We start from the raw sequence: 14,253 nt of genomic DNA, 5'->3' as shown, positions 1-14,253 counted from the left end.
CCCCCCTCCCCCCCCCCCCCCCCAAAAAAAAGTCCAGTGATTTGAGAACAATATGACAGCAGAGGCAGGGCCTATCTGACTGTGAGAAGGGGACAGAGAAACCTGTTCTACTGCAGACATAGACACACTGACAAAACATCAGCAATTCCCACACAACAGGGAGCACATACACACAATGGAACAGGACTTCACACAGGCATTAGGGTCAATGGGCTTGGACTAGGCCATTTGAGGTTTTGGTAAGAAAGGGGGCACACTCCAGAATAAGAAGAAACAACATAACATCCCATCTTCCCCCTGCAGGTCAGCTTACGTGGAGAGGATGGGACAAATGCTGCCCAAGATTCACTACTTTAGTGACTAAGAGGTGAAAGCCTGGCAGGTGCTGCAGTCATCAAGTCCACCTAGCCTAGACAGAAGCAGCCCCAATGTCATTAGCTGAAAGCTCCCACTCCTGGGAATTCCAGGGTGGCCAGGGTTAAGGTTAGGTCATGCAGATAAAGAGTACCAGTCCCTCCCTCACCAGGCACAGGCCAGCAGGTTCCAAAGTGCAGAGAGCCAGGTCAGTGACCAAGAAGGCAAAGGTGGTGGAAGGGGGAATTCATTTAACCTGCCTCATGCTATAGTCCCCTGCCCTCACCCATTCCAGCACAGTCGCTCCCTTTCCCTCAAGATCTACTCTGCCAACAATGCACAGGCTACATGTACAACTACGGGGTCTAAGAGGACTCTACTACTATCTCACTCTTTTTTCCTCCTCCTGCCAATGGACAGAACTCAGCACTGCAGAGATGTGGATATGGACAGAGACAGGTCACTTACAAAATCCCCTTTAAGACAGCTGGAAAAGGTACATGTACTCTCACATCTAGCATGTGGCACAGAAGCAACCAGACAGCAAGGCCTCCTCTCAATTAACAGCAGCCTGCTCGAATCCTACTTTCCACTTTTCTGAAGTGAACTCTCATATTCTACTGCTCCCACAATGTTATGGCCCAACATCATCCCCATTACACAGAAGGGCAGGGAGATTCCCCACTGAAGACTAAAGGCAGGCAGAGGGGAGACGCATCCCATTCCATGGACAACAGGCTGGATAATCAATAATAAAGTTAATCTCTTGCATTCAATCCCATGAAGAGCCTAGCAATACTTCTAGCATATGGTCTGGTACCACCGGTACTGAGCCACCTGTGCAGTGCAAGCTCCATTTCCACCCCCACTTCCTTCCAACTGTGAAGCTTGTATCCTACTCTGCCTAATAAAGAGAAGAGCATGTGCATGTTCCACAGGAGCAGTTCCCCAGTCTGTCTGCAGATGGAAGGAGGAGGAGAAAACAGAAAGGACGGAAAAGCAAAAGAGAAGAATGGCCACGGGACTCCCCAGCCAAATCCTGACACTTCTGTCATGAATTCTAGGCAACTCTATCTTTACCTGCCATCAGCAGATAGAGCCCAGATTGTCAAAAACAGACTGGACCCAACTCCCCAAGAGATTTCATACTGCACCAAACCAGCCTACCTTCCTCTTCCACATCCAACTGGCAGCATTCATTGAGCACTAACATTCTCCAGGGAGAGGACAGGTGAAGCATCTGCCCCAATGTAGCAGTCTCAGGGAATTCTTCCCACCTGGAGGGCAAAGCCAGCAGCAAGATAAATGGCTTGTGCTGGAACGGTTTGGGAGAGGACTGCCCCATGCTACACTCACACCAATGGGTAGAACAGCAAGGTAGAGAAGTTCCTTCTCCCGAACTGCAAGGATGAGGGGGCAGGAATTAGATGTGACCATCCACTGGAGGGGGAGAAAGAAACGGGAGTTGTTAATGTGTGCACCCTTCAGGAAGCAAGGCAGGGAAACAGATCACCCCCCACTGTCCAAACAGGCAAGGCCAAGTCCAATTGTGACTAGTTTTAAAGGAGCAGCTTCTAAAAAGGAAGTAGGGAAGCTGGATGGAAAAAAAAAAACATTACTGGAGTGGAAGGGAAACCAGTTGAGATGCAAGGCAATTAGGAAGGTGGAGAGCCCACCTCCAGCTGTATTTTTGTTTTCCCTAACTTGACGGCTTTCCCGTTGCATTTGCAGGAAGAAGATACATCTGAGCAGATAGGCCCAAGGTGGGGAACAGAGTAAAGGGCACCATGGTGCCAAAGTGCAACAACTAAAGAAGGACAGGACACTCATTCTGAGTTCAGGGCTCGTACCATGCAGTAAGAGGGGCGGCCAGGGCTGCTCCCCACCAGCAAACAGGGAGTTCGCTCGCTTAGTAGATTTTTTTAGCCCACAGAAAGTTGGTTTGCCTAGCCAATGAGAAGTGATGCTCTTCAGTGAGACTGGCCAATTGGGGAAAGTGCTGCTACACAATGGGCACTTTAGCAGGAGCAGCTACTCTCTGTTACTGGCTGCTCAGGAGGCTTCTCTAGTTTGATGTCGATCACTGGAGATGATGAATTAAGGAAACCATCTGGAATAGTGAAAGCAGCACAGACATGAAATGGGTAAACTATTATAAATCTCCAGCCTCTCTAGAACAGTGGGCCCTTGCAGACCTTAGGCCAATGACTCTCAAGAACAGTGCTGTGGCACCCTGGGGTGCACCTTTCAAGGGTGATGCAGGCTGCCGTGTAATGTTAGCACTGTTACGTGTGCACACAATTCACATTCACATAAGACCAGAGATTTTAAACAGGAATCCATAGTGTTAAAAATATTCTGCCCTGTTGTGGTCTTTCTGAGCATTCTGTAACAAAAGAATTGTTCTATTATTTTTTCTGTATTTTCTATTATTTTTTTCTTTCATAAAAACAAGTAAAAACTAAGAGCTCAAGGGGTGCCTTGAGCCTAAAAAGGCTGAGAAACTTCCTGAAGCAAACAAGCCCAGGGCTGGAGACTTGTGCTTTTAAGGATAGCACCAACTACAGCTACTTAGGTGGCTTGGTACAGATTTCAAGACAAGCCTCATGAGGTTTAAGGTATTTTAAAGAAGTTTCCAGAATCAAAAGGTAGTAGCTGGTGGAGCTAGCAGAGAGCTGCCAACTCTATGATAGTCAAAGCAGAGAAGTGATACTGAAGCAGCAGCCACAAATCTTATGACCGCCATCCTATACTGTTGCTATACAGGCCTTGTCCAACATACCACAAACTCCCCACCTAGTGCAGCCAGCACTTAGTTGATAGCATGCTGTAGCTAATCTATACATTTTTACTGTAAATTTAACCTAGTTTTGCTACTATCAAGCACTGCTTGATAGTCACCCTACCATGCATACTTCCTGGGGACAGCTTGCTTCCAGTCTACCTCATGCTCTGTTACCAGATGCATTTGCACAGGAAGCCACTACTAGGAGTAAGGTAACTACATAGCTAGTTGTCTGCAAAACAAACTATGACTCTGCTCCCACCTCTTTGTTCGAACCAATCATTTACCATCTGAGGCTAATGGGCTCTAGTTTAGACCCACTTGGCAACTCCCTCTCTTATAATTCCAGAGAATCTCAGCCCCCCTGCATGAGCAGTGAAGGTATGCTTGTGAAGCAGACATCACACAATAACACTAGGGGACAAAGTTCACCAAGAACTTTATGGGGAACAGGCCAGTCTCTAGGTATCTGTTGTGTATGTGGGACAGCCTCAGGCAAAGCAAAGAAAGGGAAATAGACCATGTTGTTCTGAAATATCACACTAAGCTACAAATAAGCACTAGTGTTCCAGTGCCACAAATGGCCAAAAGATCTGGCTACAGGTGCTCAATTTATACATGCAGGAAAGCATCATGCTAAGAGAGAGAAAATCACGAAGTAGCAAGCAAGGATACTGTCTTCTTTGCTCTTTTCAGGTGTGCTGTCCATCCCAGGTAACGCAGCAGCCACACGGCGGAAAAGCTGGAAGACAGCAACATGTGAACTGACAACCTGTCAGAAGTAATTAATGATTAAGCCCCACATTTCTCTCTACAGCTGCTGCTGAAAAACCAAGGTTTTGTAAGAGGTTTACATGGGCATTTGGCTAGCTATGCAGTGAATAAAAGACACTGTGCAAACCTTATCCCCAAGGACTTTACCACTAGATTTCGTAAGACTGGACTAGCATTTAACAGTCTACCCAGTATCTATAAAGCATGCATCTGCAGCACAATTTTAGTATAAATGCTATTTCTTTAACTGTACCATAGCAGTGCTCCATATACTCCACTACATGACAGCACACACAAGTAATTAAGAGCCACTTGGCAAAAAGTTCTTTCTTACCTTCTCAGTGTCACATGGCGCTGTTTAGTACGTTTAACTAAAGTCACAGCTACCATTAACTTAATTTAAGGTCTGTTGCAGCCTGATCTAGAGATCTAGCCTTTATGGTAAAAACTACCTCTAAAATAGTGAAACAGGAGTGGAAACCCCAACTTGACCATGCTGCATTTAGCTTCTCTGGACTTTGAATGAAGATAGAAAGAAAAATCCAGGAAGATTGTTTCTCAATACCCCCTGCAAAAAGTGCAGGATACATGTTTTTGCTCGTTTTCCCAATCACTGTTCAGAGTTCCTCCTGCTGACATCAACAAAGCAGTGCCCCCCTGTGCACAGCCTGCCACATAAGGAGTTTGAACCAGATAAGGGAACACTGACTCTCACATGGATCACGCTACCAAACTAAAAGGAGAAGTTAAGCAAGTGCACCTAACCATAAGCAAGGAAAATGATATAAAGCCCACTAAAAGCAGGACCATCACATCAGGAACACCAAGATCCCAGCAACAATGGCAACCTCTTTGAGGAAAAGGCTGAATCAGAGGAATAATCTTGTTGCATTGCAAGGTGGAACAAGGAACTCTGCGGCTGCTTGCAGGTGTTGAAACAAAACAAAAGAAAACCCCAAAACAGCACTTCATCCTTCAAACTCAGCGCGTTTCTGGACCAAGCCCAGTGCACGCCCAGAAAAGGCAGCACTTTAGCTGAACCCAGCTTGCCCAAAGTCTGTACAGGTTGGGCACTTAAGAGGGGATTTTGGTGCTTTTATCTAATAGCTGATCAAATCAATTTTAACTTAAAAGCACCAAAAAAGCCCACTGGAGCACCCGATCTATATAGATGCTGTACAATTGGGTCAAAGTAACATGCTGCTTCTTCTGGTAAAGACTGGTTTTGTTTTTTGTTGTTTTTTTTTTGGAAGGGGGGGAGGTTAACATCCACTAGCAGCCTGAGTTTTTAAGCTTGGACTGAACCCAGTGGGAGGGGACCCTGAGACCCTACTTGTGCTTGGATGAGGGGACCCTACCTTGTGCTTGAATGTTATGGTGATGGAAGCCACAAGTGGGCAGGAGAAAGGAGGCTGGAAATCCAGTCCGTTCTTATTGTACTTCAGAAGTTAGCTGAGTGATCCCCCCCTACTTCTGAGCTAGGAGTCAGTCTCTTCTCTGTCTTCTCTACACCCCACTATTCTGGGAGTGCCATAATGATGGCACATGCACTAATGTGGTGCTGACAGCTTTTTCCCCGAGTCTTTTTTCTAATTATGAATACTCCCTCAATGCAAGAAGGCAAGTGATCCTAGGATGAACAAAGCAGGACTTGAACAGGCAGCAATAGAGAAACACAACTCAGGTATGACAAGTTTGTGCTAGGCAAGTAAAGCAGTACAACTAAAAGCAGGTCAAGACCCCATAGTTTAACTAGCAGACAGAGATATAGCTAAAGGAGAAAACAAAATTACTGTTTGAAAAGTCACCAAATCTAAAGGGGGGTTCACTCCATCCAGCTTCTTTGCAGCAAGCTGTTAACAGTGCAGGTCATAAATGAGAGCTTTCCTGATAGCAAAGATATTGCTGCTGCATTTACAAGTAAGCATGGAGCCAGGTCGAGTTCCATCCCTGCAGAAACAATCACTGCCTGGGAAAAGATGACTATGGAAGAGAATTGCAGGGATCTGAGGGGAACACAGCAGCCTTATTTAGTAAGCTCTGTCATGCACTTGACATGTCATTGTGTACAACCAGCACTGCCTGGTAAGAGTGTACTCCAGTAAGAGTGTACTCTAACTGCTATCACATGCAGACAGCACCCACTATTAGCAGGGCACAGTGAAGGAGTACCACTGTTCCTATCCCTCACCACACTACTTTTAGATTCTTTCCCCTCAGATCAGAAACTGTTTTGGGGTACATTCAATTTTAGGTTTAACCTTATTGGTGCCCATTTAGCATTTTCTCCTTAGCTCAGCAGGAAACAAAGTCTCCTTTAATTAACAGACATCCACAGGCCACACAGAGAACTTCAAGGATCAGAAGCAAAGAGGCAGAAGCAGAAACAGGGGCTAAATATTTAACACAGCAAAGCCCACACAGCAACAGAGAGCACTGAAAATTGTAACGTTTGCACACAATGCTGATCTACCTGTTTCACATTGTAGCCAGTCTTTGCACTGGTCTCGATAAACATCACATTCAATTCTTTGGCTCTCTGCTCACCTTCTTCCGTGGTGATTTGCCTGGATAAGTACAGACAAGGGGAGAAGAGAAGATGGGCATTAAAGACAGTAGCACTTCACTGGAGGTGCCCTCTTTTGCTATGTCATGGAACACAACACAATCCACAAAAGGAAACCCCATAGCCTCTGAATCTTTCAGACCCTCCCACCATCAGCTTCCTCTGTATACTCCATCTAAGAAACAACCAACCTCAAATGAGCAGCTCAGGAAATATAATGGTAGTCATAATCCATAGGGATGAGTTATGACATTTAGGTCTCATTCACAGCATCCTCACAGTGGGAAAAAGGGCCCCATTAAACTGCACGAAACTGGAATGGTGTGCAGCCATGTAAAGAAGCAGGTCCCCAAAACTACAGAAAGAAACTCCTTCAGATGACAGAAAGGTCACAGAAAAGCTCCAGCAGGGACAGAAATTCAGTAGCAAATAATATGCTGTTGTTTGCAAGCCAAGCACCTGCAAGAGCATCTCTGACCAACATCCTGTACATACCTGTTTCATATTATATCCTGCTTTAGCACTGGTTTCAATATACATCACATTCAGTCCTTGGGCTTTTCTCTCGCCCTCCTCTACAGAAACCTGTCTACAGTAATGAGAACAAATCACAGAAAAGAAAAACCAAAATAAAGGGAAAAAAACTAGACAGAAAATGGCAGGGAAAAAAAACGCAAGGAAACCACCCAGTAACTGAAACAACATTCACCAGGAAGGAAAACACATAGGCCATTCAAAATAAGATGAAGTAAATAAATGGTTCCAATCTCCAAAAATGTCTGAAACTACAACTTGGTAGACAGCTCTTCCCAAAGGGCTAGGGATTTCCTAAGGGGCTTTTCAAGTCCCACCCAACATGGCCAGGCTCAAAACTGACACTAGGACTTTGTCCACGCTAGAATTTCAAAGCATGGGATTTGAGCTAGCCTACATTAAAGGCTCTTGCCTTTCTAGAGTTCACATCATATAGTATTCGCTAGCTCAGCCCTCCCCCCAAAATCTTTTACACCATCTAGTTTAACTGGCTGAGAATTCCTAATATCGCATGCACTTCTATTACAGGAACTTTGCAAGCAGAGTCAAGTCACTGTGTTTCTGTTAGGCATACGAAGAGGCATAAGCTGCCCCACATGGAGTGTCTTCCACTCCTGTCCCATCAGGAATACTGGAGAGGTTTGCATAGGATTTCCCAGTGCTGGAGAGGCATAAGAATGGCACCTTCTAAGAGCTGCTTGATAAAAGTTAGGAAATCCTAAGATCTGAAGTCAGCTTGCCTGACTGCTCCTAAACAAGAGGCCAGAATTATTTCCCACTCCTGGGAAGTATATGTGACAATAACTGCTTAGCTGATGTTATTGTAGGAAGAAAATAATTCTTAGAACTTGTCTACCCATCTTCATTGTGCAATTTTAGGGCAAGACTGATTTGAATCCTCGGCAGCCAGTTTCCTCAACCCAGACCATCTGATATACATATATTACCACCCCCACCACCAGATTTCTGAAGCTCTACCTAGCTAAGATATATGTCTAGTGTTCCTGGAAAGTGTAGTACAAAGCTATTTACAGTGGCTAGGAATGCCATCATAAAGTCAATACTGAGATTGGTCTAACATAAATAAAGGAAGGCTAACTGTACACATGGCCAATGTAAAGTCCTAAGGTGGCACGTCAAGTCTTGCCTCAGTTTACTTACTGCCAGATGATTTAACAAAACTGCATGCTCTTTTCATAGGGCACCTATGAAAGCTGAAAACAGCATGGGATATTCACCCTTGTAGATGGGAACTGGTAAAGGTAAACAGAGGCCTCCTGGCAGCAATATACATAGTCAAAATGCCTAACTATAGTGTTAGGTGGCCAGTCAGGCAACACCAGAAGGACAAGGAATGGAGAGAATATACATTGTATATTCCATAGAGAGTGCTATGCTTCATGGAACAATTAAAACAAAAAAAATTAAAAATATTAGAAGTACCAGACAATTGAATAGGCAAGACATTTTGTTATGGTCAATGATAACATAAAACAGAGTGAAGAGACAGCAAATTCAGGCTGTTTAACTGAACCTTCAGAGGCTAGAGCAAAAAATGTAGTTGAATAAGTTCTTCTGTTTTACAAAGCTCACAGCTTGAAGGTTACCCGTCAAACAAAAGTGCATTGTGCACAGCCTGAGGCAGAGGGTTTTAGTTTGGCAAAACTGTATTCAGCTCTGCAAGGTCCAAGTGTTTTCCCACTTCAGACATGTGAGAAGTTTTACACCAAAACCCCCAAAATAGCTTCATTTGAATAAGGTCTATTTTGTAGCAGGTTTGATATATTAAAGGTAGTGTTTTTAATTGGAGTTTTTTCAAATAAGTTTGTGCTGAGGAGTTTGAAGAGTATGGTGCAGACTAGCCAAGTGCAACAGAGTCTAGCATTTGATATTCTAACTGTGGGTGAGGTTACACACCATGAAACAGACACATCAGCCATTTGCATCCATCTACATTACTTGTACAGCCACCACTGTGGTATGCAGGTGCCATTCAAATCTCAATGCACTTTGAAAAAATGAATCAATTCTCTGTAAAAACATGTATATGTTCATTACACAATACAATAAATCTATATCATATTATATCATATTAGCTTTGTTTATCTGAGATTAAGGACACTAATGTGATATTTAAAAAAAAATCACAATTACAAATCTCTGGTTACCTAGAAAGCTCCTCTTTCAGACATTGAAACAACACCCCCAGGTTTAAAATAATCTTCAAAAACCAAAATGCCTTAACTTGCCAATAGTAGTTCAGATTAAACCCAATCACATCCGAGTCTAGTTTTTCACAACCTCATTTTGGACAGCTAAGTCTGACCTGCTCTGCTTCTGCTGAGAGCAGCCATAACACTGCAATGTTCTGTGCTCATTTAATACAGCGGGAATGATGTTTTGAGGCAGATTTGTTATAAAACGTCCTTATGTCTGGTGCCAATCATGGGTGCTTGCATACAACAAGAATCTAGTTATCTGCACTGGACACTAGGATTAATAATTTCCTGACTTATGCAAGGCTACTTTTTTGTTTTTTAAAGTCCTTGCCTCTCAAAACAGTACTTGGCACCAAACTGTGAAAGGGAAGACAGAACATTGTTGCATTAAAGGAAGACTATTATTGTAATCTGTAAAAATTGTTCACCAAAGAAGTTTACTGCATGTTATAAACACTGAAATTAAATGCCAAGTACAATGGGAATTTCAGCCAAACACTGTAGGCTAGTTGAGCCTTTATAAGCTCCTTGCAATTACAGATCCTTTTAAAAGGCCAGCCAGCCAGTTTCCCAGCACCTGCTGGTCAGACTGGGGAGGTCACCAATACCCCTCCATTACCTCTTGTCTGCCAGATCAGTTTTATTCCCCACCAACATGATGATGACATCACTTCCTCTCTCTGTTCGAACATCATCAATCCACTTGGAGGTTTGCTGGAAGGAGTTCAGGTCTGGGGGCAGAGGAGAAGATGAACCATGAGGAGGACAACAAACTTCTTTCACATACAGGGAATGAAGCTTCCAGAAAAGACTATAATAAAGCTAGCACGGCTGTGCCCACATACTCTGGCACATCCCCAACACTGCACAAAAAAGGGAACAGATCTAATTGTTTCTAATGTTAACTCTCTTTCTATAAATACTCACAGCCACTATGTAATAGCCCCTCTCAAGCGCAGTATTTCAAACACAAGACACCAAAGCATCACTCACTTGTAATGTCATAGACTACCACAGCAATGGTGGAGTCGCGGATGTAGCTGGGAATGAGGCTGCGGAACCGCTCCTGACCTGCTGTGTCCCAAAGCTGCAGCCGAACCTGCTGGTATCAGGCCAGGGAGAGCAGACAGCAAGAGAAAGAAAAGAAAGGAGGAAACTGTCCTTTAGAGAAAAGGCTATTTGCTAAAATGAACCGATCACAGCTCAGCCTGAGGACTGAAGCCTGGCCTCGCCAACCAGCCCCCATATACCCACAAAGCAGTGAAACTCTAGTTCCTCAGTCTTCCCCAGAGAGTAGGCAGACACCTTTTAATTCCCCACCCCCCAGTCTTTCTGGAAGCCCTGCATAGGTCCCTCACTCCAATGAGCTCTGCATTGTGGTAACCACCCATGGTAGCCAGTGCTGTTTAACACTCGGAGGTAGTAAAAGCAAGCCACAGTTGGCCTTCCCCCTCCCAGGGCTGTGTATGCTGCTTCCACAACACCCCTAGCCTACAGAGACAGAATCTCAGATTTGAGCCCTCTGTGCAAGTCATGTTCATGCTCAATGAAGGGACAAGGTAGTGAAATGGCATCCAAATTCTCCTCAGCATCAAACAGCCACAAAAGGACAATTAGAGCTTTTGTGCAAGATGAAACCAGTCATCAACTTGCTCAAGAGGTTTCAGCATGGCCAAAAGCACCTGCTGTGAACTCTAGCCTACAGAAGGCATTTGATGCTCCCTTCCCAGAAGGCATGAAAGGCAGAAACAAGCATCAATTCCTGGGTAAGAGGAGGGTAGCTTAGTCTCTAACAGAGAAGCCACACTTACTCTGTCAGAACACCCCAAGTAGAAAGGAAGCCAGAGACACCAGAACATATCAAGGTACTTTCCCCTCCCTCACAACCCCAGGAGGTTCTTTGGTAGATGTCAAAGAACCGAGTCATTATACCTAACAGACCAAGACCTATTGGTATGAAATGGCAGTTGTCAAACAAGGGATCCAGGCATTACAGTAGCCAGTGCTGGATAAAGAGCCTTCAGTAGTTTCACACCCAAAAGCCTGTTTCCCCTCACAAGAGCTGCAAATTAGTTCTTTGCAGCATGGGCACTGTTAAATAAGCTGAAGGGAAGAAAATGCTAATATTGGCATTACCAGCAATCTCATTCCCAGGGCAGATTGGTCATTCTTTTTTAAGAAAGAGACTTGTTCTTAAGTAGATGCTTTAGCAGAACACTTCCCTTTAAACATCCTGCCATAAGCAAATTCACACTAACACAGTACCAGTATTAGAATCCACTCAGTCCTATGGCTTGAGGAACCCAGGTCTAACCTGAAGTGATTAGCTCTCAGATGAAGTGTTCTCCCCTTTTCTGTTTTTTGCTAGTGTGGTCAGTTCCCCACAATGCCAAAGAAAATCCAGAAAAGTGAATCCCTGGTCCTTCGCTACAAAGAACAATAGTGCTGGTGCTGCAGGTTTCCAACAATAATTTTGAGCTTCTACTCCCTATTTTCACAATGAGTCTCTATGGTGGACCACAAGGAGCAGCTGCTAACCAACTCCCATTCACTATAAATGCCTAACCAAAAAGGTGTTTAAAATGTTCCAAACTCCAGCCTCTGACTCGAAAGTATACCAAAAGAGTGCACCATTGAATAAAAGGCAGAAGGCACAGGCTGGTACAGCAGAGATCCTGTTCTACTGAAGCATCATCACTGCTTATAAAAAATGGTAATCACTGAACTAACAGGCAGGCATTTTCCAGACAATGCAAGTCTGGCCAAGTATAAGAATGCACCAATACTGAGCCAAGGATGCTCAACCACATCAAAAGAAAAACAACCCTGATTAAAAAAAAAGGAAGAAAAAACTGAGTTGCAATACTGTATTAGTTTCCAAAAGTGAAATCTGATGCTCAGCCACTTCTGGGCAGAAGAAGTACCACAAAAACCCAGGCAGGACACTTTTCTAAAGGCATTGTCAAAAATTCTCCTTCTTGATCCAAAAGAAAAGATCCTTGCTTAGGCCTTGCTCTCACCCAGTGTAGACTGTGGTGTACACAGCTTTATTTTAGTGTACTAAAGCAGGCTAAGACTTCAGGAGGAAGTCCTGTTATTGAGGAAATTGACCTCCTTGAGATCCACAAAATCCAGCTGTCACTCTTGACTTACCAAAGATGGTCTAAGGTGACTGGATCAACTGAACGTGACACTAGGGTGGAATGAAAATACACTTATGTTCTATATGTATGTGTGGGAAAGACAGATAAACAGATATATGGCCTTCACCACCACCACTCACCTTCCATTGTGATCAGGGGCTGTGCAAGGGTAATCTTTTATCCCAAGGCCAGAGAGGTATGGCTCAGAGTCTGCATGCAATTCCCATGTGCAAAGAACAAGCTGAATAGCATGTTTTGCCCCTGAAAGTACTCATCCCCGGAAGGGTGCAGGGGAGAAGAAAAGTGCCACTGCAGACTGTGCACTCTGTCACTCAAACACAGATACACCTGTTCCCAGTATATATTCCCCTCTATACTAAAAATCCTCCAAAAGCTATGCATAATGCTCTATGACACTTGAATTGTATTTTGTACCATACCACACTGCCTTTCCTGAATGGAGCCTTAGATACACATTCCAAAGCAGAGCATGCTTGGGACTTTAAAGGCTGTTCAACCACTAGAAACTCAGAGGTGTAATCAAATAAAAGGATACGTGTTAACATTCCACTGGCCCAGCTTCTCAGAACACTGTACCACCCCCTCCAATTTAAAAAATAACATGCAAAAGAAAAATTCTACTGCTTTGTTTTTATTTGGGCTTTTTCTACATGGCATTGTACCATCTGTATAACCCCTCTGTGTGGACATTTATTCTACTCTTTTGGCTACCCTATAGATCAGCATTTCTCAACCCATGGGTCATGAGAATATATGAAAGGGTTGCAAACCAACTTTAAAATAGATCAACACACTTTAAAAATGGATTCTCCTTTAAAGGAGAAAAATGTGGGAAACCGTGGCTTTTTGCTTGCAGGCTGAGTTCCAGCCTGCCTGGGGCCACCCCTGCTCCTCACACACCCTCCCACCCCACACACTGTGGAGCAGGGAGCAGTGGGTCAGGAGTGAGGTGCACTGGGTCAGAGCTGGCCACTGATGTTTACAAATGAGTCCTGGTACAAAAAAGGTTGAGAACCACTGCTATACATAACAGAAGCACCGATATCAAAGTAAGTGGTATGACTAGAGCAAATTAATATCTTAGTTTATGTCAAGAACTGCTTTGCAGACAAGGCCTAAGTTTTGAATGATAGAGACCATCTGAACAATCAGCATTTTCACCTCAAAGTTCTTATTTCTTACAAATAAAAACAGTAATATGAAAGTCTTGTTCTTCCTTTTCACCAAAGTGGATGTCTGAGCAACTCAGGTATAAATTGTAAGCTTAACTCCTGAATGCTCAGACAAGTTATAAATTAGTTTTTTCCTGTATTGTAAGCAAGCAGGTATCATGCAGTTTTAAAGAATGTGAAAAAGTTACTTTTCTACCCCCACAACCCAGTCAGGTTTAACCACCTGTAGGGGTGCACCAATAAAGATTTTTTTTGGCCGATATCGATGGCCGATTAACCAGCTATATAAGCTGATACCCATCTGATTGCCCATATAGAGCCCAGCAGCTTGGAGAGCATCTGGCCAGTAAGTCTGTGGTGGGGGAAAAGGGGTGTGGGGCTGGGGGGTGCAGATCGAGGCGCCCATGGTAACGTAGGGATTGGGGCTGAGGCAGGGTGCGGGATGGAGAGGCAGCTCCCACCACTGGATACACCCCCATAGGAGGCAGGCAGGGGCCTGTGTCCCCCAGATTTTTGCATGGGGTAAGGATGGGCTGGCCACTACAAGCTCAGGGCCAGGGACTGGGGCTGGCCTCTTCCTGGTAGGGGGAGGGGGCTGGGCTAGGGCTGGGCTCAGGGCACGCGGGGGCAGGGCGTGCGGCAGCGGTGCTGGGAAGGGGGCTAAGGCCACCCCAAAATTTATCAG

General features: G+C 44.4%; 1 protein-coding gene across 6 annotated transcripts in view; it reads right to left on the bottom strand.

The window, feature by feature from the left end:
• Positions 1–34: 34 nt before the first annotated feature.
• The window catches only part of RAB41 (RAB41, member RAS oncogene family), a 21,424-nt gene continuing 7,205 nt past the window's right edge, over positions 35–14,253 (bottom strand). The window contains exons 4-8 of one of the 6 annotated variants that reach the window (XM_019521123.1): positions 10,226–10,331; positions 9,852–9,963; positions 6,975–7,068; positions 3,815–3,881; positions 35–2,437 (exon numbers count right to left, since the gene is read on the bottom strand). In XM_019521123.1, coding sequence (XP_019376668.1) covers positions 2,373–2,437; positions 3,815–3,881; positions 6,975–7,068; positions 9,852–9,963; positions 10,226–10,331 — 444 coding nt within the window. In that variant the 3' untranslated portion in view covers positions 35–2,372. Of the gene's footprint in view, positions 2,438–3,814; positions 3,882–6,386; positions 7,069–9,851; positions 9,964–10,225; positions 10,335–14,253 lie in introns of those variants that run through there. The other 5 variants (XM_019521121.1, XR_002098247.1, XM_019521122.1 and 2 more) reach the window with 5 other exon arrangements.

The sequence above is a fragment of the Gavialis gangeticus genome, unplaced genomic scaffold, assembly GCF_001723915.1.
Source record: "Gavialis gangeticus isolate Ggan-Ray unplaced genomic scaffold, GavGan_comp1, whole genome shotgun sequence".
NCBI classification, from domain to species: Eukaryota; Metazoa; Chordata; order Crocodylia; family Gavialidae; genus Gavialis; species Gavialis gangeticus.
The sequence above is the reverse complement of the archived record's forward strand: the minus strand, read 5'-3'. Positions and strand labels throughout refer to the sequence as shown.